Genomic DNA, 20483 nt, shown 5'->3' on the forward strand with positions numbered 1-20483 from the left:
AAAGGCAACTTCCAGTTGGAAATTTACCATCATCATAGGAAAACTATTTACCGGTTGTAGTCAGTAAAGATGGTTACTGTACCTTAAACGGAATACCAAAATATTGTCTAGCCTTACATACTGACACTACGACGAAATTCATAGTCGATTTTGACTCAATAAGCGAAGAAATGAAGATGTTAACATTGCGAATTTACCCAATACCTTTACCTTGCTGAAAAATGTGGGATGTTTCAGCTTATACAACAATTGGAGTTTTTTTACTCAATTCCTATAAAATGCGTAATTTATTACTTTTCAAGTACCAACTTCTGCTGTGTAAATAAGTTTTATATGAAGCCTAGTCCATGGTATCATCATACATATTTTCATATATAGGACAAGTTCACAACTATAAGTAGAAGACGAAACTTTGAAAGAATCCGACATCCACATTTAACAATATATTTTGTTTTGCATTAGCTGTGTCCAACTTGACCAATGAAGTATCTGCAAACATAAACCGTACATTCCCAGCTGCATTATCTGACGTACTGATATAAAGAGAGTGTTTACCAATTAAACCAAACCAAAAGCGTCAGTTCACTGTGAGAAAATATACTCTGTGTTGCTCAACCTAACCAGTGTGGTAAGGTATAATCAGAATCTGAGGCGAAAACGCTTCATGTATGGTGTTGCAAGTATTCTTATTTCCAAATTTTATCACTTCTCTGTCCGGAGCAGTTCGCATAAATGGGATTTTACTGTAGATATATTTTTCAGATCACACAAAATCAATACAGGGTTATATTATTCGATGAGAGTTAAGAAAATGATAGAACCAATGACCAGGTTAAAGAAAAGGTTACTGGCATACGATTTACCGATCTTATAGATCATATTTTGTTTGCAAAATCACATCATCATGAGGGTACATGTTATAACACAGACTTCAGATTCCTTCTCGGCAGAGCAACTGACCATCATGAAACTACCCGACATCTTGGATTGAACATCACTCTTGATGAGTTTTTTTTCCCGACAAACGTCAATCTGACTCGACGGATATCTCCGAGGACTGAGACGATGCACTCCACCACCCCAATGGTGATGCCCTGTTAAAATAGTACGTAAAATATGATTAACATATAAGAATGACTGCTTATTCATGTACCTGGTGAAGACAGGGCTTCGTGATGACGATGGTTTCAGGGTATATACCATAACATTCAGTTTCTGGGCTTCTGTTTTCAGATAGCTGGAAGTATGTTTGACAGAAATATTAACAAACATGAATTAAATTATCGCAATGAACGGCAATTTGAACGATCACAATGTTATCTTAAGGTCATATCGTATAGCGGATACTTAGCCGACCGCAACGGTTTGTAGAAATAGTAAATGTCTATGAATACGACCACCTTTATCAAAGGCTGGAAGTTTTTTTTTTCTGGTACAACATGACTCAGCTAACTCGGATCGGACGCCATATCAATTGTATTGAATGTTTACATTGAGATACAATATAATGGTTTGCTTTATATGACATCGAAATCGAAAGAAGATTAAGGGATCACTGAGTAATTTGACCTTATCAGCCTCGTGTGGACTCGAGTCAAGTCTATATACTGTTCAAGAATTTAGATTATTCATTTCAAGTATTTCTTATTAAACTAATAAAATCCCTATGGTGGACTTTGATATACCGTTCTGTCTATAGCTAGCCTTACACATACAGACATATACCCTACATTTTTGTTCGCGTGACGGTTACTTCGTCTTAAAACTATTGTGTAGTATATAGAGTATACATTGCTTGTATTTTACATTACTTTGGGTTCATGCACTAAAATGTCAACTTGAAGTTCCATTCCCGAAAGGTAAGTGTAACACATTTTCCTACGCACTATTAAAATAACGTACACTTTGGCAAAATTTAAAGGACCATTTTAGCATCCGATATCGTGGCGTGCATTTTAAATACCATGTTCAGGACAAACAACAGAGCAATTCAGTAATGTGACATTGCCAATGTTAATTCCATTCAGATTTCATTTATTTCGTTCAGCGTTTTGTATTTACCCAAATTCTGCTTGGTCAATTAGCTATATATTAGGCTAAGTCCATTGTATCAGCACATATAACGGGTGGAAAACTAATCAATAGTACGGTAAGATCACTCTGAAATCCAATGAAATATTAAAGTTAGTATGTAGGCCATTTATATATTTCGTGCATTCTTGATGACACATGCCTGTTTGAACTGTAAAGATACCAGCATCGGGAATCCAATTTTGCGTCTCAGCCCTATCAACGACTTAACGATGCATTTTGAATGACTTAACGGATTGAATGTGAGTCCCAACCCACTCGGCATTTGTCTTGAAAAACATGTTTGTATAAGTGTACATTACAGTATGACATCCGTAACACGAAAGGTAGCAAGTCTGTGAACTGCTTAAGGTGGAAAATGCAATACTGATTTCCACGTGAAACCTACTAATCGTGAGGCAAATTAAAAACTATATATACCATTACACATAAGAATGCAAAAACAAGTAACCACACCTCCCATGGGAGGACAGTAGAACTAGTAGGGGTAAGGACACACTGGGCATGTGATGTAGGTAGGTCTATTTTCTTTTTTAATTGTATTCGTTTTAATGAATATAATATTTCATTTTCATTTACTGCTGTAGACAAAATTAATTGTTCTTCTCCACTTAAGAGCTTTTGTGTATTTACCGAATGGATGAGCCTATAATCTGTCTGTTAGATTTGATCTTACATTTACTTACGAACATTTAGCCGTGATGAATTTTATAGGGCAGTCGATCATGTAACAACAAGCTGAAAACATGCAATTGCTTGTTTTCTTCATCTTCAAATACATTTTGATAATTATATATATACATTTTTTATGATGTTATATGTTGAGACACTTCATTGAAGTACACTTTATAAGTCAAGTATGTATGACTGACAAATCGCCCTGGTGATGCTGAAAAACAAATATGATTCAAAAAATACAATGGGGAATCTCTGCAGGCCTAATCGCATTATTTGTTAAAGACATATTTGTAGTTACCGTTTAATTAGTTCTGTTTCCGACGAGTATAACGTGTTTTTATATACAAGACCATTTGAAGAAAAGGATACAGCAAAGCATATACTTTAATATGCTACAAATCCAGTGCATAACAACTTCACTGACCAAGAAAAAAATGATACTTTGTTATATTAGTAAATGATTGATATCCGTCACCACCCAGTCATCATAATAGCATATATATATAAACATATATATATATATATATATATACATATATATATATATATATATAAATATATATATATATATATATATATATATATATATATTATATAGAGGATTTGGCTTTCCTATGTGAAGATATAAGTCCTGCCAGGAGAGAGCTGATAACCAACGCTAGAGAATTATTCGCTGCTTTGCAAGGTCATGACCTGCTCAACGAACGAAAGGTTAACGTACTTATCGATTGGTTAGACGAGCTTCGGCTTTTGGAGGCTTCAAATCTGTTGAAGAATTACAGAAAGACGCATCTAACAGGTAGGCTACTATACGTTTACAAACAAAAGCAAGCGTGTAGCAGGACGTCTTGATATAAATGAGATTTCAAACCAAATTTACCCCCATTTTAAGTGTCAGGAAAGATCAGTTTAATTAACGCCTGTGTTGATATTACTTTTAATTACGCCATACATGCCTTACCGTCTGTACGAATTCAAATGTTTAGTTTAGGCACAAAATACTTGTGACAATCGTTGTGAGGAGGAAGCCACCCCTGTCAGCAAATTTGATTTCTTTAATGGGACTTAGGTGCAAAATGGTGCTATAAATTCCATCATTTTAACTACATTTGTCTTAAGTTGACGAATTAGCATGCGTGAAATAAAATGTTAGCCATTTAAGAATATTGGGTTAGGGAAAATAAAGAGGCATGTGTTATCATGCCCCCCCCCTCTCCCGTGGCTACGGCCCTGTATATATTAAAGATATCAAACACTTACAAATACTTCATAGTACGTGTGGGTATATACGCTGGTATCCCATAGCTATATATATTGACCAAAAGAGAGATGTGTTTTGTATTAGACAACAATCAAGTTTCATACGACGCGCGGAACTTTAGCGGAAGGGTCAAATACGAATCAAAGTAACATGGTAAGAGATATCTTACTTATGTAGCATATACAACCTACATAGTACCGACACCGCAATATGAAATACTTAAAACTTAAGAAGTTAAAGGCTTAGTTTAGTAAGCGATTTATTAATCACGAAATCGTTAATCTAGTTTCCTGAAGTCGGAATATCATAGCATCACCTGGTCGCATTTCATTACATACTTAACGTATAAAAAGGAAAGGTGTATTGGGGAGGTGCAAGGAGAGGGGGGGGGCAGGTTATGCACTGCCTCTGATCATTTTAATGTATCGTTCACGCATCTCTGCCTCCTATATGTTGCAATATAATGCAGGAAATTTATAGTCAACACATGTTAGAAAATGAGAGTAAACATTGTTAGAAAGTAGAAACGTTGTCAACAGTATCAGCGTAATGTTGTGTGAGGTGTGTGGGGGGGGGGGGGTAGAAGAATGGGTGACTTACAGTTATCTTCCAGGGTAAAAATGCATTAAAATTTCTGAATACAAATAAAGACCAGTGATATATTACGGTACATTCATTAACACAAATTTAAATTATAACACAAATAACGGGGGAGCCTTGAACACGACTAACCTTCCACACGGTACTGAGGGAATACTTGATAGAGGTCATCGTTATCTTTCACTTTCTTGGGAAACTTCCTCTTCTTTGAATAACCAGCCCCCCCCCCCCCTCCATCCCGCCCATCCCACTTGAAATGACTAGGACCAATGTCCCAATTCGTCAACGAAATTATTCTTCTCTTTTTTTTTATTTGGCTCTTAAACTTTCAAGTCGCAGTAAATAAACACTTACAAAATCTAAACAAATACATCAATTAAACTATTTGTCTCATTTTTGTTCAGGCTACGTCAAGGCACAGGAGACATGTTTCATCCATGAAGAACTACCATTGAAGTATTTTTGTGTGTTATGTGACTCAAAAATCTGTCCAGACTGTGCCTTTACGTCACATAATCGGGATGCTGGTTGTGACGTCATTAGCCTCGACAAAATTTCCAATGAAATGAGTCAGCGCCGTGAAACGCTTATGAACGAACTAGAAACGTTGAAAACAGGGATCGCCTCGACAGCGCAGCTTAGGAAAGAAAAGAAAGAGAACTTGGCGCGTAGTAATGAAAAATCTCGTAATGAAGTTCAAAAGGATTACTTTACACTGATCGAAAAAGTTGAAAGTAACAAGCGATTACAAACAGAATTATTAGTTGGAAAGGAATTAGCTGACATAAAGCAGATCTTTGAAGAGGAAAGGGAATCGCAGATTTTAGAAAACGAACTCGCAATAATAACTAAATGTCACAAATTTTCACACGAGAATGCTCTTGATGAACTCCAAACGATAAGCAAGAGCACGAAGAAAACGGCTGAAATTAAAGTTAAATTAGAGAAACAGAAGGAGATGCTGAATAAAAGGTCTGTTGATCTCTTGTACAGGAAGATACCCAATGATGGAGCATTCTGTAGCATTACAGTCAGTATGATGATCGGAAGTGTAATCTTGCGTGCTGATCAGTTATTACATACATTTGATGAACGACAAACGAGTGGCGGCGTTCTTCTTGTTTGTATTGATCCTAAAATTTCCAGTAAGGAATTCTGGAGACATCTGGAGAAGATTGATAATCAAGATGATCCTGTAGTTATGTCGAATATAAATATGTATAATGATGACGGTAAACACACATTATTTGCTGTAGGTAATACTGTCTTCATTGTACATCCTCACTGGACAGGTTCTTTGTATGATTATGTAACATCAGTCTCATCCTTGGTGATTGATGAGGTACCTGAAGGTTCCTGGATTACCAGTATTGCTACACATTATCCAAACGATGATCCTAACGATGAGTTTATCATCTCTACCAGCAGTGACCACTCTATTCGAGAGTACAATGTCTCCGGATCTGCTCTTAGAGTAATAGATACACGAGACTGTGTACGCTCTAATGCTATATCCAGAGTTGCTTACTGTGGTAATTTATTTGCTATCATTGGTCGAAGTCTTGATGACGTCATACTGATAGATGCTGATGGTACAGTCAAGCATTATGGTACTTTAAAGCTTCCGTTAGCTATGTCTGGTATGTTACCGATCAATATCATCTGGACTGCTGCTGATTGGCTGGTATTGTGCATCGGTGAGGGAGTAGAGAAAGAGTGGAAGATTGTAAACTATAAGAAGACTGGAGAGTTTGTCAAAGTGTGTGATGAAGGAACATCATCTAATGATATGGATGTTCCTGTAAGTGTCGCTCGATTTATCGACACTGGATATGTTACTCTTGCTAATGCTATAGTACGTACATTTCAGCACTGAAATCTGATCTCGGTTACAGAAGACGTCTAAGGTTAAAACCAGTTAAAACAATTTAGTTCGATTATAGCACATAGTTTTGAGATAAACATTCATCAAAATTGGAATAACGTTTATTATGAAAGATACTGGTTACGTCACCATATTCTAACGGTAGAAATCTCCATATTTGCTGTGCGTGATATACCTACGTCATTTCCGCTCAGCGACTCTCCCTATAACACCTCTTCCGTTTAAAACATCAATGAGTTGTGTGTAAATTGTTATTCATTTCAGTTGACTAAAGTTTTATAAAGCGTTTATTTTACTTAATGTGCTTATACCAATTCATTCATGCGACAAATAAAAAACGCAACATAATTTGAATCGAAACATTCCACCCCCAACCCCTCCCCCCCCCCGTACTCTATACCCCATTCTCGCATTCCGTATCACCGTTGACGAAGATCACCATTTCAAATAAAGTCAAAATTAAACACAAGTTATTGTTATCCATGTTACATTCTCCACGAACTTGTAAACATAAATTCCTGCAGGCTTGAGCTCATGTGTTTCTTCACAAAGATGTTAAAACAACTTTAAAGGAAATTGACGGTCACATGAGGTTTGAATTCTTAGCGCCGCATGTCTGTGTTATTTTTTAAATGTATAGTATTTAAAATAAGAAATGATAACATTTCTTCTTTCGTCTTAACCTACAATTAAACGGGTCTCATCATGTTCGCACACAGTTGTACATTAATCAAATAAAAATAACCCGAAGACTTGCCTGATTGATTTTATATATATTTTTTGTTTCCTTTTGAGCATTTGGCCGTAGGTCAGTACCGAATTAAATTCAATGCTATTAGGATATGCTTTAACAAAAAAATCCCTATATATTTGGTTTTCTTTGTTTTGTTATTAATTTAAGGTATAATTATATCTACTGTCCATTAGCCAATAATAGTGAGACATGCATATAACTAATAATAGCTGAAAGTATGCCGACAAAATGACCTTTTAATTTTCCATTCTGACAACCGTCATGGTCCAATGTACCTCTCTGACACTATATGAGGTCATATTGTACTCCAAATATTGCCTATACTGTAAAACTAATATATTGAAGCAGAATAGATTTTTTTCTGTCTTGCGTTCTCCAAATTTAACTTTATTCTATGAATAATGCAACTTTTCTGGATTCGTGAATGAAAACCACATCCTCATAGCATTTCTTATTCACAAAATGTTTTAACAATTTTCCTTTTCTTTAAACCAAACTTACATTATGAAATTGTTTGGATTCCTTTTTACCTTTTCCCCGTTTATTTCTTCTCTCATATTTACTTTTTCTTGTTCCTGTAATTAGTATTGTGTATGGTAACATCATCTGTACTGTATCCACCAAGCATGTGTGTTCGGATATAATTCATCCATTTGTTCTTTTCTTTTCATTTTCGTCTGTCATGACATGCCCTTTACTATACTTGATACTTAAAATAAAACAGTTTATTTTGAAAAGCAATTCTTTTTAATGTGAGGTATTTGAAATCAAATAATTTTTATCAATATTTCTAAAGTAGAAGGCGAAAACTATTTTCTAGTCGTATTATCTATCACAAATTTTGATAAAAGTGTAATTAAAAAGTTCAGTAATCTGGGAACCGCAAAATGAGTTTAGAAAGTCTATGTTTTTATTTGTTATTTATTTTGTTTATTGGATAATTATCCTTTTGAAAAAATAACTGAATTGAATTAATAGAGTACTGAACAATCAGGCTAGGTGGATTAGCTAAGATTACCGGCTGACAGACTCGAGAACTGTTCGTCCCTTTCAACTTGGCCGATTTCCAGTGGTATTGAAAAAGTTGCTAGTTTCATCAAGAAGCATCAATTTGCCCCCGCTTGTCTCAATTCGGTCAAGGACCGCCGGGTTACATCAATAAACCGGTAGTATTTTATGCCGCCCTGGTTACAGTTAGTAACAACCAACGAGTATACAAACAATACGAATGCATCACATTTCATAACGAAGCAAAAGAAAATAAATTTTGAAGATGAAACTTTTTGAGGAGATCTGTCTTAACGATATCACAGATCTGAGATCACATTTGATCAAATTCCTGTAATTTAATGTAGAAAAAAATTATTTCACAGTACTATCATGATCATGACATTTCCAGCATTGTATATAGAAATAAAAGAGAGCTTAACATTTTATTAAATTGTGTTTTTTCCCCCTAAAACCGAGTGCACCACTACGATCTTATGTTTAGGGCAAAAACGTTTGGTCCCAGTATATGTCATTAAAAGTACCCTTCAATGATTGAAAATTGTGATATCTTTGACAAAGCTTTAAACTGAGATATGTTCTCATTGTTTATAGTAAATATTTCTTAATTTTTCCTATTGTTTGTTCAAAATATTCATTTTTGTGGAAGGGGGAGCTATGGAATGGCACCCTCTGACCGGTACCCAAAGTGGACCACCCTCCCGCACCCACTTAGTACAGCACTGCACAGCTGTCAGGTCCAAGCTGTCAGGTGTTATAACCACTGTCATTGGTCATGTCAATGTCACAATTTGGCCATTTTGAATATCAGATACAGTTTTCCCTCCACATGAGTATTTGTTTTCTAAATTAATCTAAACATACTTCATAGAATAAATTGCATTTTTTTTGCCTTACCAATTCATTAAACACTGAATGCAGATCATGCACTCGGATTGGATCCAGTGGCGGTTCTCCTTCTTTTCGTCCTCAAGTCATCTTTAAAGGATTAGTTAAGGTGTCATATACATGTTTATCTTATATGAAAGAAGACAATAAAAGAAACACAATGATGAAGAAACTGTTCAAATATCTGATTCCGTTACGGAGATATTCAAATTTAAAGTTCTATCTGATTGTGTAGAAACTGCTGAAATCAGACTAGCTGTGATGTCACATCCTCACATTTCTGAAAAGTCTTTGTTATTTTATTAAAATGTTTTGTGAGATTTTATGACTTACAAACAAAAGATATGTCATGTGGATCTCATATTTGTCAAGGGAAGTATCAGAGATTAAACATCTGAAGGATTTTTTATTATATTTTTTTTAGATTTGTGAAAAAAATATAATTAATTTTTATTGAAATATATTCACATATGTTAAGAAAGTGAGGATGTGACATCACACCCTCACAGTTAGTCTTTCTACACCAGTCATTTTCAAAGAAATGTTTATATCTTCAGAGCGTGATATCTCCTAAACAGAGTGTGCTATCATGGTAGTTTCTTCACTGTTCTGTTTGCCTTTTTGAGCTCTTTCATACAAGAAAGACATGTCAGACACCTGAACCAATCCTCTAACCCCTATATCCTCCCTTGGTCGATATCGACCAAAATAATCATTGAATTTAAAAAACAATAGTACTCAGCCACCTTACATCCTACAACATTCATTAAGGTATTGAAATGTAGCTAAGACCATACGTTTGTGTATAAAACAAATAAAAAGGGGGGTAACTGTGGAATATTTTTAGTGGGTGGGGCTCAAAGGTCAAAGGTCAACCTGAAAATGACGTAATTTGGCTAAAAATCGATGTTCGCTTCATAAAAATCGTGACAGAAAATAAGAGTTGATCAACCCCCCCCCCCCCCCATTATATTTGGTATAAACCCTTACATGTTTGAACATATTCTGAGCATTTCAGGAATATATCTATAGAGAGTTCTGAGAAAAATGCAAATGTCCTTGAAATTTCCTGTAATTTGACACCATAATCGTCCAAATCCGTTCATTTTTGAGAAAAATCTCATTCCCGAACGCTTCAACCTACGTACGTGTTTTTTTTTTTCTTATTTGAGATATTTAGGCCACTGCAACATTTGTAATTGATAGTTATGGCATAGCGCCCTCGCATTCCTTTGTAAGTCGATGGCAACGGCGGTTCTAGCGCAATATTGTTTCATTGAATGTTTAGTGTACAGTCTCAAGGTGGCATATTCCTATTAGAGTCTATATCAATCCGCTCGATTGTTCTCCCTCAGGAAAAGTGCCAAAAAGCAGCAGGAGAACATCTTTTGTGACCTGCTATCAATCATAATCTAGTTTTTTGTGGCTTTCATGTTGAAGAGCGTGAATGGAAGTACATGTGGTGAAACAATTGGGTCAATTGAGGCAATTTTAGACCCCTTTAGGCTTCCCAGGAGCAGCGTAGGAAATTTGTTTACCACTGAGTGAAGAGGTTTGTTTACAAGTGACGAAAACTTCCGGCTCGGATAGCAAAAAATGTTCATGGTCATGGTACGGAAAATTGATGGTGCCATGAAAGGCCAACGTGTCAGCTATCCGGTGATGGGTAGCGTTAAGATGGTGAAAACTTCTATCTAGACTTAGAGACCACATTACTTTTGTGATTTAGTGTGTAAGTCAATGGGGCTTTTAATGGGCGTATGCTACCTCAATGGACTGTTTCGTACGGGTACACTTTCAAATAGGCCGTGGCCCAAATTTACGGCCCAATAGGCCCTAAAGATGTGGGACGATTGGTCAGATACCATGATGAGGTCCAGGACCTTCTGGTCGAACCAGTTTATCAAGGTTCGGTCCTTTTGAGGACCCAGAAATCGTAAGTCAATAGCGTTGTTTACAAAAAAAGGCTAGGCTAGGCCTAACGTTATGCCAACGTTAGGCTGTAATTTTCGAAAGTAAACAAAGTAAACAACTTTTGTACTAATTGAAATCAGTCATAACTCTGTCAATCCTCAACAGATTTTAGAAAATAAAGTATCATCTGAAAGAGCAACCCCAGAATAACCTTTATCATACAATTTGAAGTCAATTTTGAAGTCATTAGTGATTTTATTGTATTTTGGTGTTTTCCAATTAAAACAAAAGTACATCCTAATTTGCATATTATAATTTGCATATAATTTGCAATTTTTATAAAATTATCAATTCCAAATTTTGTTCTCTATTGATCTAAATCAACTTCCTAATAGAGAAGTTGTCCCTAACCTTTATAAGCCAGCCCTAACAAGCCCAGCCCTAACATCGACATGTCCACTCTCTTTCCTAAATCAAAGAACCACATTTTATAAACTATATTTGTAATGATATCCACATTCCTAACACAAGTAACCTCTTCTACCCAAAATCATTTGTTATGATTGAAATGTCAGTTCTTTGAGGAATCCTTCTTTCACTTGCAAATCCAAATTTTAAAATTGGCAATGCCTGAAGATGATGGTCTGGTCTATAGATATAGCAATTTGAAACGCAGTTTCCAATCACTATCATTGATTGATCCTTAATGAAAACTGTATTAGGTGACATAAGGGAACACAGCTATTGTATGGGATTTTCATGATATTCCTGTATTACTGATTGTTCAGGATGCACGTTACAAGACACGAAAAGAGATATCACAAGGTGGAGACTTATGCAGTTTGGATGAAGTATGGGATCAGTAGTGCAACTGGGAGAAAAATCAGAGAAAATGTTAGAATTAAGTGAAGATCTCTTCAGGATAGGTAATGTAAGATCCAAACTTGGTAGATTATTGCAATTACTTTAAAAGTTATAACAAACCCAAGTGTTATGACTGTACAGAGTGCACCCCTGGTGCTTTGAATCTGGCAATGTATACACAGAATAACTACTCTTTATAGGAAGCCGTGAATAAGAAATGAATGTGTAGCAAGTGGTATGATAGAAATAAAGTAAATAAATAAATAAAGAACAACACACCAGAAAAATTCCACTTCAGGACCGGTTTCGTCTTTGTGGGACTCATTAGGCGAAAGTAGGAATCGAACCCCGGATCTTGTGTCACAGACCGAAGTCCGTACCACTCGACCACAGTGATTCACTGGTGTGTGAATGGGTATAAATTATATAAGATATAAATATATATAAATAAATAAATATATATATATATATATATATATATATATATATATATATATATATATATATATAAATATATATGTATATGTATATATATATATATATATATATATGTATATATGTATATGTATATATGTATATATATATATATATATATATATATATATATATATATTTGGCAAAGCTTTGAACTGATTATATGTTTAGGAATTCTCAAACTTGAGTGAATGTTTCTTAACTTTTCCTATTGTGTGTTCAAAACATTCATATTGGGGGAGAGGGTATGGCACGGTACCCCCTTCTCCCCTCTCACTGGTATCCTGGAAGGACCATCCTCGAGTACACCATTGAGACATGGTTAGTTGAACAGGTTAAATCAGTAGCCAGGTTTGTCAATATCATGTTAGTTCGTATACTAGGCCATCAGCTGAAGCTCAAAATGTGGCTGTAAAATCAGTTTCGTTCCAGCAACCCCGGGTCTAGACTTTTAATGCATTTTTGGGTAGTTTAATACATCACAAACATTATATCAAAAGTTCTCCAAAAAATTTCCTGCAGTATTTTTGTAACGCACCCTTGAAATTGGATATGTTATGTAGACATTACGTGCTACGATGCTATGTATTAGGAACACATGTGCTAACGTTAGATTTGGTACAGTGGTGCATACATACCACTCTTTTCTTATATGTTTAATTACGACTGATATATTTTTTTGTATAATAGTTGGGTCAGGGTTACAAGAATGGTGGAAGAGGATTCTGGTCTAAGGGTCAGTGAGGGTTGTTTTCAGGCATCACAAGTTGTGCCCTCCCCCCCCCCCTCCATTTTCGCCAAAATGGTAAAAAATCACATTTTCAACTTTGAAATATGAAATACAATTTTTGCACATTATAACTTAAGGGTTTTAATTATAAAAATGTACCACTTTTAATAAACTCGGATATAATGCTTTGTAATAAATCAAATATTTTTAGATTTTCCCCCTATGTTATGCATTTCGTCTGTGCATGTATGCGTAAATATACACATATAATGAAAAGTTCCTCTCCATAATTGTTACACTCCCCATGCAAACTGTTTTACACATGTGACCCCCTCCCCCTCTACTTTACATGTAGCTGAAACCCTAGTTACAATGAGATGTGCCAATGCCCCAAGACCAGTGAGTTATTTCTTTTGTATAAATCAATATATAAGTTGGCACACTAAGACATCATGGCATATCGTAGATGTGAAATAAAGTTAGTCGGTATATATCCGTTACCTTAGTACTCTTTCTACAGTCTTCTGCAAAACTAGGTACTTTCTCCATGTTACAGAAACGACATGTTTATAATTCGTATTCCTGCAAAAAGTGTTTCCAAGGGAGTTAACGTATAAAAGAAAAGATCGACAAGGTTTCGAATGGTATTTTGAATAATAATAGTTCTATATTCTACAAATAATATGAATAATAAAGGTGAATGGTACAAATAAGTGAATAACGAAGACAGTTAACTTAAGCCCCAGATAGAAAGAAATAATGTATCTATTAAGACTGGGTCGATACACTCAATGGTGTAGTAGAGCTGGGCCTTTGCGATGATTCAAGATACAGGTTCTTCATCAAAAGGTGCGGCGAGGAATTAATAAGTGATTAAAAGTTCATCCAAGGACAGTTGTACTAGTTATAACAGGATCCACTTCAATTCACTGCATGGAAGTCAGACATGGTATGGAAATGGGAAAGTCATGTTCCGTAGTAGAGGTGAAGATAATTAGATGAAATAAAAGTCACTAAAGACTTGAATATCCTTCAGTCAAAACTTGAACAGATGCACAAAACGTGTTAACAATATGAACAAAACAGGTAACGAAATTTTACGGCAAAACAATAAAGAACCGTGATATTGGAACAGGGTCAGGGGCGATGGTTCCCCAACAACAGTATATAAACCTCTGACTGGTTTCAGGACGCGGTATTTGCGTCATCGTCTTCAGTAAATGTAGTTGTGAATATGCAAGAGGTAAAGCATGCCCATAACACCCTCCTCCCCCCTCCCCCCTCCCCTCTCAGCAAAAAAAGTGTGATTTGAAGAAAATGTGGATATTTATCATAAGGTGTCTGGTAGGTAGGGTAATCTACATAAAACTACTAATAGCTAAAATGAATATATGAATAAGATCATGTTTTCTGGTTCCTTTAAACCCTGGGGAACAAAATAATGACAACATGACTTTGAAAAAGTTAACCCTCTTCACAAACTTCAAACTTGATTAAAATTTCAGACTAAGATATCAAGATTTAACACCATCACAGTTCATCCTCCAAATCATCTTCCCCTGCATCAACAATCTCAACATCTTCTTGGAAGTTGCTGCAATTTCTATATTTACATAGGTCTGTACACGGTAGTTGTGCATTCATTCAGGAACATCTTCTTTTAAGACATTTGCCGACTCTACAGCTACTGCTGACACACTGAAGCAAAACATCTGGGTCAGGTGGCTTCGTCATCCAAGTGATTATAAGGTCATCATTTTCAAGTTTCCATCCATGTCCCTCTGGTGAGAGTGCATCAATCCTTTGCTGCAATGCCCTACTGTGAATAGCAGCCGGGTTGGTGCAGTGCTTAACATGCTGGACCAGAGCATCTTTTGTTGGTGGTAAACTCTGCTCTGAGGAGGAGATGAACAGAACACCTTGTACCATGAAATTGGATATTTTTGAGTCTCACATTTTATGATGGGGTACCAATATAATCACAATTCAGCTAGAAATATGTTGCAAATTACTTTAATAATTTCAATGGAAAGATTAACCTGATATTGCATCTCAAAGCGTTTAGAGAATTTTTTAATTTTCCTTTGGGGAGGACCCCCATATTCCAAAAGTCCTAGATCCACCCCTGAACACTCAATGAACCACACATTAAAGAGAGTACTTTACCTTTCAAGATCTGTATGTCTTCCTTGTCAAGAATTGTATCTAGTTTCTTCAACATAGAGAGTGGTACCTCACTTCAATGGCAACACGGTCTTTTCCTCTAATATTCATAAAATCTGGGCTCATCTTTTTTCCGCTCTGCTGCTTGTCGAAGCAATACTTTAATAAAATGAAATAAAAAAAGCAAATTGTTTTGCATTTTCTGTTGATCAAAATGTAAGTTTAAACAAATAAGAACTAAGACAATTTTATTTATATACCATGTGATCTGCTCATCTTCTATGGACAAACAAAGACACATTCAAATTTTGCAAACCAGTGTCATGCAAAAAAGAATTAAAACAGGCTTTTTTTAACAGTACAGTACATTATCTCTTAATGTTATGGTTTAAATTATACAATGGTAGATTATATCTGTTACTAATCATAAAGGAGACAGATACTTGTTCATTTTGTTAAAGCTAGACAGGCTGACCATAAGACCTTGCAAACCTAACCATATTGCACCTTTGTTACACTTATTTTTCTAACTAATATAATATCTCTATCATTCAAATAAAGGGCCACAGTAAGAAAACTATGAAGCCTGTATTTAACACTTAGGCTAGTGCCCCAGATGGAGAATTTGAAACAAATTTCTGTTCCTACCACCTTATAACAAAACAAATCAGATGACCATGCCACTAATTATATTATGTTCAGGTCCAACACTGTGCCCTTTGACTTAGATTCTATCCCTCAAGAGCTACTGATCTTGCATTATGCAACTTCTCTTAACACTTCAACTATGCCACAGAAGTACAAGTAGAGTCGTGTAGTATGCTTAGGCTTACCTCCATCGAAAGTCTCTGCCTGCTGCAGCTTGTCCTGCACCCGTTTGCAACGCCGAGTAATGTATTGTTTCTTTTCCCACATATAATAAATTGAACAGGCAATACACCAGAGCTTCTGCTTGGTTTCCTCGATCTTTTCCGTCAATTCTTCGTTTAAAATCATATGGGGTCTCCTCTGGAACTGTCCGTTTTCTTGCAGCAATGTGCTTGCTATCAATGAACCGCCTGTAACACTTATCGTGGAACCCCATCATACTATGCTGTTGAACACACGCTTGATCGTAGTAGGCCATGGAGTAATCAGTAGTACGGCGATATCACTAACTCCGCCGCTGAGATTAAGCCAATCTTTAGCGCAGGAAGTAACTTTAGTCCATCGTTTATTCGTCAGTGCCTTGACTGCTTCAAATTTTACAGATTCAATGTGCACTGAGCACTGTAGATTTCCGTGTGTCGGAGACTGACTAGCGCCCGTGGGAGCCGCCATGTTTGTTGTTTTCTACATAGATTGCACACAGAACTCATGGCTCATTGGACAATTCATATCACATGGTACAGATATCTAACTGGCGCACAACTTTTGAACGTAAAACGGCAGGTTTCTTAACATACGCAATAAAAAATATAGTTCGATCTTTCGAGCGGAATTGCAAAAAAACTGCAGGAAAGTACATGGAGAACTTTTGGATCATTAATCTTAGTTAATTTATGTATTCAATGCTGTAGAGAAATTTTAGACCCGCAGTTGCTGGAACGAAACAAGCGAATTTCGACCTTCAGCTGATGGCCTATACGTTTAACGACAACTCACCGTGTTGTCAGACGTTTTCCGTCATATTGGGTAGCTAATGCAGGTCCCGCTCATCTATACTTCCCAAGTTAGGGCACGGGATTGAACTTAAAGCACTCTACATGCTCTACAGTTAAATAGCAATGTGCGCGGCAGTTTCCTGACCTGTCACTTCTCGTGTATACGTGGACTTTCTGTCGTGACAATCTTTTCCAGTTTAACTTCCCAACAATTTATTGTGATTAACGATTTTGCTAGCAATGTCCCGGTTTCTGTCGATTGTCATTCTCGCATACGACACAAAGTGTCGAGTCTTGTGGTCGTTACTCGCGCAGTTAATATTTATACTGTGATGTGTGGTCTGAGCAACTGTCGCTCCATGACAGACAACCATACACTGAGGCAACGATAAACGAACACAATCATCATCATCATCGTCATTATCATCATCATCATCATCATCATCATCATCATCATCATCATCATCATCATCATCATCATCATCATCATCATCATCATCATCATCATCATCATCATCATCATCATCATCATCATCATCATCATCATCATCATCATCATCATCATCATCATCATCACCATCATCATCACCATCATCATCACCATCATCATCATCGTCATCATCATCATCATCATCACCATCACCATCACGCTTAACGCTATATCCCATTATTATATCTCTTGGTTCTGTAAATCTCGTTTCAGGGTAGCAATCTGTATCGCTCTGACTTTAGCATCGAGGCGGAGAGAAGTTCATTATGGGCTTTTATTGGTGTTCCCTTTCTGTCTGTAGTCTGTACTTAAATCGTTTTTTTTTTTTTGGGGGGGGGGGGTTATTGCTATACTTGTCCGTTTATTTAAGTTTAACAGTCTGACGCAAGCCATTAACAATTTGGCTTTATTTTTTTTTAGCCATCACTTGCAAAATTAACAAATAGCTTCATTTCCACTGAACACATCTAAGAGTCTTTTATCTGTGAGCAGAAGTCCCAAGTAAGTTAAATACATAACCCACTTTCCAAGGACAATATTCCTACTGTCAGTGCAAAATATGTAATTATCGAAACGTCAGATTCGCAAAACGTCATTTAATGATACTATCGGTGTCATGATGTGATATGGAATATAAAAATATATATACTTGTAAAAGTTTCATTTTTTTCTTATAACAAGACACTTATTTGAAAAGAAACCTCAAGTTTGAACTTTTCCACTGTATAGCTAATCAGAAACGGTCATGTATTGAGTTACGTTCGACGTGAAGCAAGTACATTCTGTTTACTCTTTATCTATCTTCTTAACGCTTGTTCTTTTGGTATTAATCATTAAAGCCTCATTATGCCTTCTTTCTCGACGGTGTAGAATTCTGATTGTGTATGCTATTCTGTAGTATATAATCACACAAGCATGACGTTGTGTTTCTTGGGGGGGGGGGGGGGAGCAGCATTTGGCCCATTTTAAGAGTTCGGTTGAATAAAGAATACAGACAATAACATCGGCTTGGTTTTTCCAAAACAATAATCGGACGCATGCCCGACAGTTGTATTGACCTTACGTACCGTACACAACTGTACGTTAGGCTGTACGCGGGACTACGTGCTTTATATAGTCACTACTGTATGCCTAGCATCATTATTGATGGCATGTGTGAAACAATATAGGAAACAATGTTCTCTATATGACCTTGTAACATGAGAGGTTAATGTATGCAACGACTTCCTACGGGTTTTCTAGACCGCCAACATATATTACGTGCCAGCACGACTACTTCCTTGTTCGTATACACGTCTATGGGTTGGTTCGTTTGGCGTGTATGGTTCTCACCGTATGATATATCAAGTAGTGTACGCTGTAAGTTGTAATTTGTACTAATACCGACAAACCCTATACCATGCGTATATAGTATACTGCTATTTACTAACTGCCTAAGTGTACGTACAATTGGACGCAGCCTGTAAACATATCTGAGTGGTCGTTTAACTTGTCAAGTAGCAAGCATTCAAGGTAAGAGTGGCTTTTCGTGATATATAACTTAGCAGATTAGTTTATCAAGTTGTAAAGCCGTTTCAATTATCCGTGAAATTGATATCAGATTGTACATATACACATAACGTTCAAAAGGTCTCAGCAATTCAGACAAAACTTCATCTCGTCCCCTTTATTGGATTTTTGGATAGTCTTGTACACGAATTTTGGGCTTGTATGGGTTTTCTTCAGGGACGTAGCCAGGGGGGAGCAGGGGGAGCGACCGCTCCCCCCTTTCAGTGTCGTTTTTTTTTTTTTTAAACTGTCGTTTTTTAGCATGGTATGTTCTCAGTGCTCTTTTGATCTTGAATACTCGTCAGCTCCGTTAACTCGATTGTAATCGTAGTAACATTCACGCCTACTGACACTTACTTAGTTTGGCAGATGCAATTAGCTAAATTTAGCTTATGGCCAATTACAAGCATACAGTTGGCCACTGCGTAATAAAATACATATTGCCGACCTAACCGCACTCCATGGAATGTCACGGACTGTATGCACAACAACGTCGACAACGTGCGTTCAATGAGTCGTCCTAACTTGTTGCACGAACAGCATGTTATGAAGCTAAGCTAGCAATCGTACGTGATACGCACTTCCTATAAATAATTATTACACTGCTAATACACTGCGATAACGATATTTGTTTTTAGGCCACTGCACATCTGGCTGTATTACAAAATATGAAAGTTTATATTGTCCATCAGTTAAGTTCGTCAAATGTATTAAAGTCCAGGCATTGGACAATAAACAAGAATCATCCTACTGGAAAAATTGTAAAAGAGCACTATTTTTGTCTTTCTGATATATTATGTAAAAGAACATGTAAAAGAATTTAAACAGGAAACAAAACCTGCTGATAATGATATCATATGATCAGGGCGTAACCAGTATGTAGCACGATAATTTCATTCAACACTCTACCCGCCGAAAAGACTATAGGATCCGATCTTGTCAGTTTTTTAACATGTAGTTAAGAAACCTTTTACGCAGATAATATTTCAGTTGAGAAAACACTTGACAAATTTGCATCAGATGGCAATCGTCGGATAGCTCTCGCCTTCTCCTATTAGGCTAACTTAAACATTTACTAGCTATACAGTTGTATCAAAGACATTTCTGGACTATCTTTGTATCAGAAGTGGAAAAGTAAGACTACTCTGTACATGTACGTTCAAGGGCGGCGGAACCGGGGGGCACAGGGGGCAAGTGCCCCCCACTTTTCCTCAGGTTAAAAATGTGCCCTTTTTCTACATACACTTGTACTCTTGATCACCTTATTAGGTTAGCGATATTTCAGTAAGAGATCTAATCCTAATTTAGAACTCTCAGGGGCGTAGCCAGTATGTAGCACTGTAGGCCCGGGCCTACACTTTTTTTGGCCAAGTTATCTTTTTTATTAGAACACCCATAATTCAAATCCATAAGCTTGCTGGACGAGTTTAAGAGTCTAGACAGGAAAAACTATTGAAATGAACGTAGCAAGATTATGGCTAAATTAGGTGAC

At 36.4% G+C, this 20483-nt stretch overlaps 1 protein-coding gene and 1 long non-coding RNA gene across 14 annotated transcripts in view; one reads left to right on the forward strand and one right to left on the reverse strand.

Moving 5' to 3' along the window:
* LOC139983816 (uncharacterized) overlaps positions 1 to 20483 on the forward strand; it is a 29091-nt gene that overhangs the window by 1948 nt on the left and 6660 nt on the right. The window contains exons 2-3 of one of the 12 annotated variants that reach the window (XM_071997623.1): positions 3368 to 3568; positions 5035 to 8714. The exons of 1 other annotated variant lie outside the window; for it this stretch is intronic. In XM_071997623.1, coding sequence (XP_071853724.1) covers positions 3368 to 3568; positions 5035 to 6506 — 1673 coding nt within the window. In that variant the 3' untranslated portion in view covers positions 6507 to 8714. 10 more of the 12 variants (XM_071997624.1, XM_071997618.1, XM_071997625.1 and 7 more) reach the window with 10 other exon arrangements.
* Positions 13783 to 16938, reverse strand: LOC139983533 (uncharacterized). 2 transcript variants are annotated; one of them, XR_011798730.1, is made up of 3 exons: positions 16144 to 16938; positions 15314 to 15469; positions 13783 to 15037 (listed from the first exon to the last, which is right to left on the reverse strand). It is a non-coding gene; the product is annotated as an uncharacterized lncRNA (long non-coding RNA). The 2 variants fall into 2 exon arrangements; XR_011798729.1 differs by having other exon boundaries at positions 13783 to 15042.

This window comes from Apostichopus japonicus, chromosome 16 (assembly GCF_037975245.1).
Source record: "Apostichopus japonicus isolate 1M-3 chromosome 16, ASM3797524v1, whole genome shotgun sequence".
NCBI classification, from domain to species: Eukaryota; Metazoa; Echinodermata; class Holothuroidea; order Aspidochirotida; family Stichopodidae; genus Apostichopus; species Apostichopus japonicus.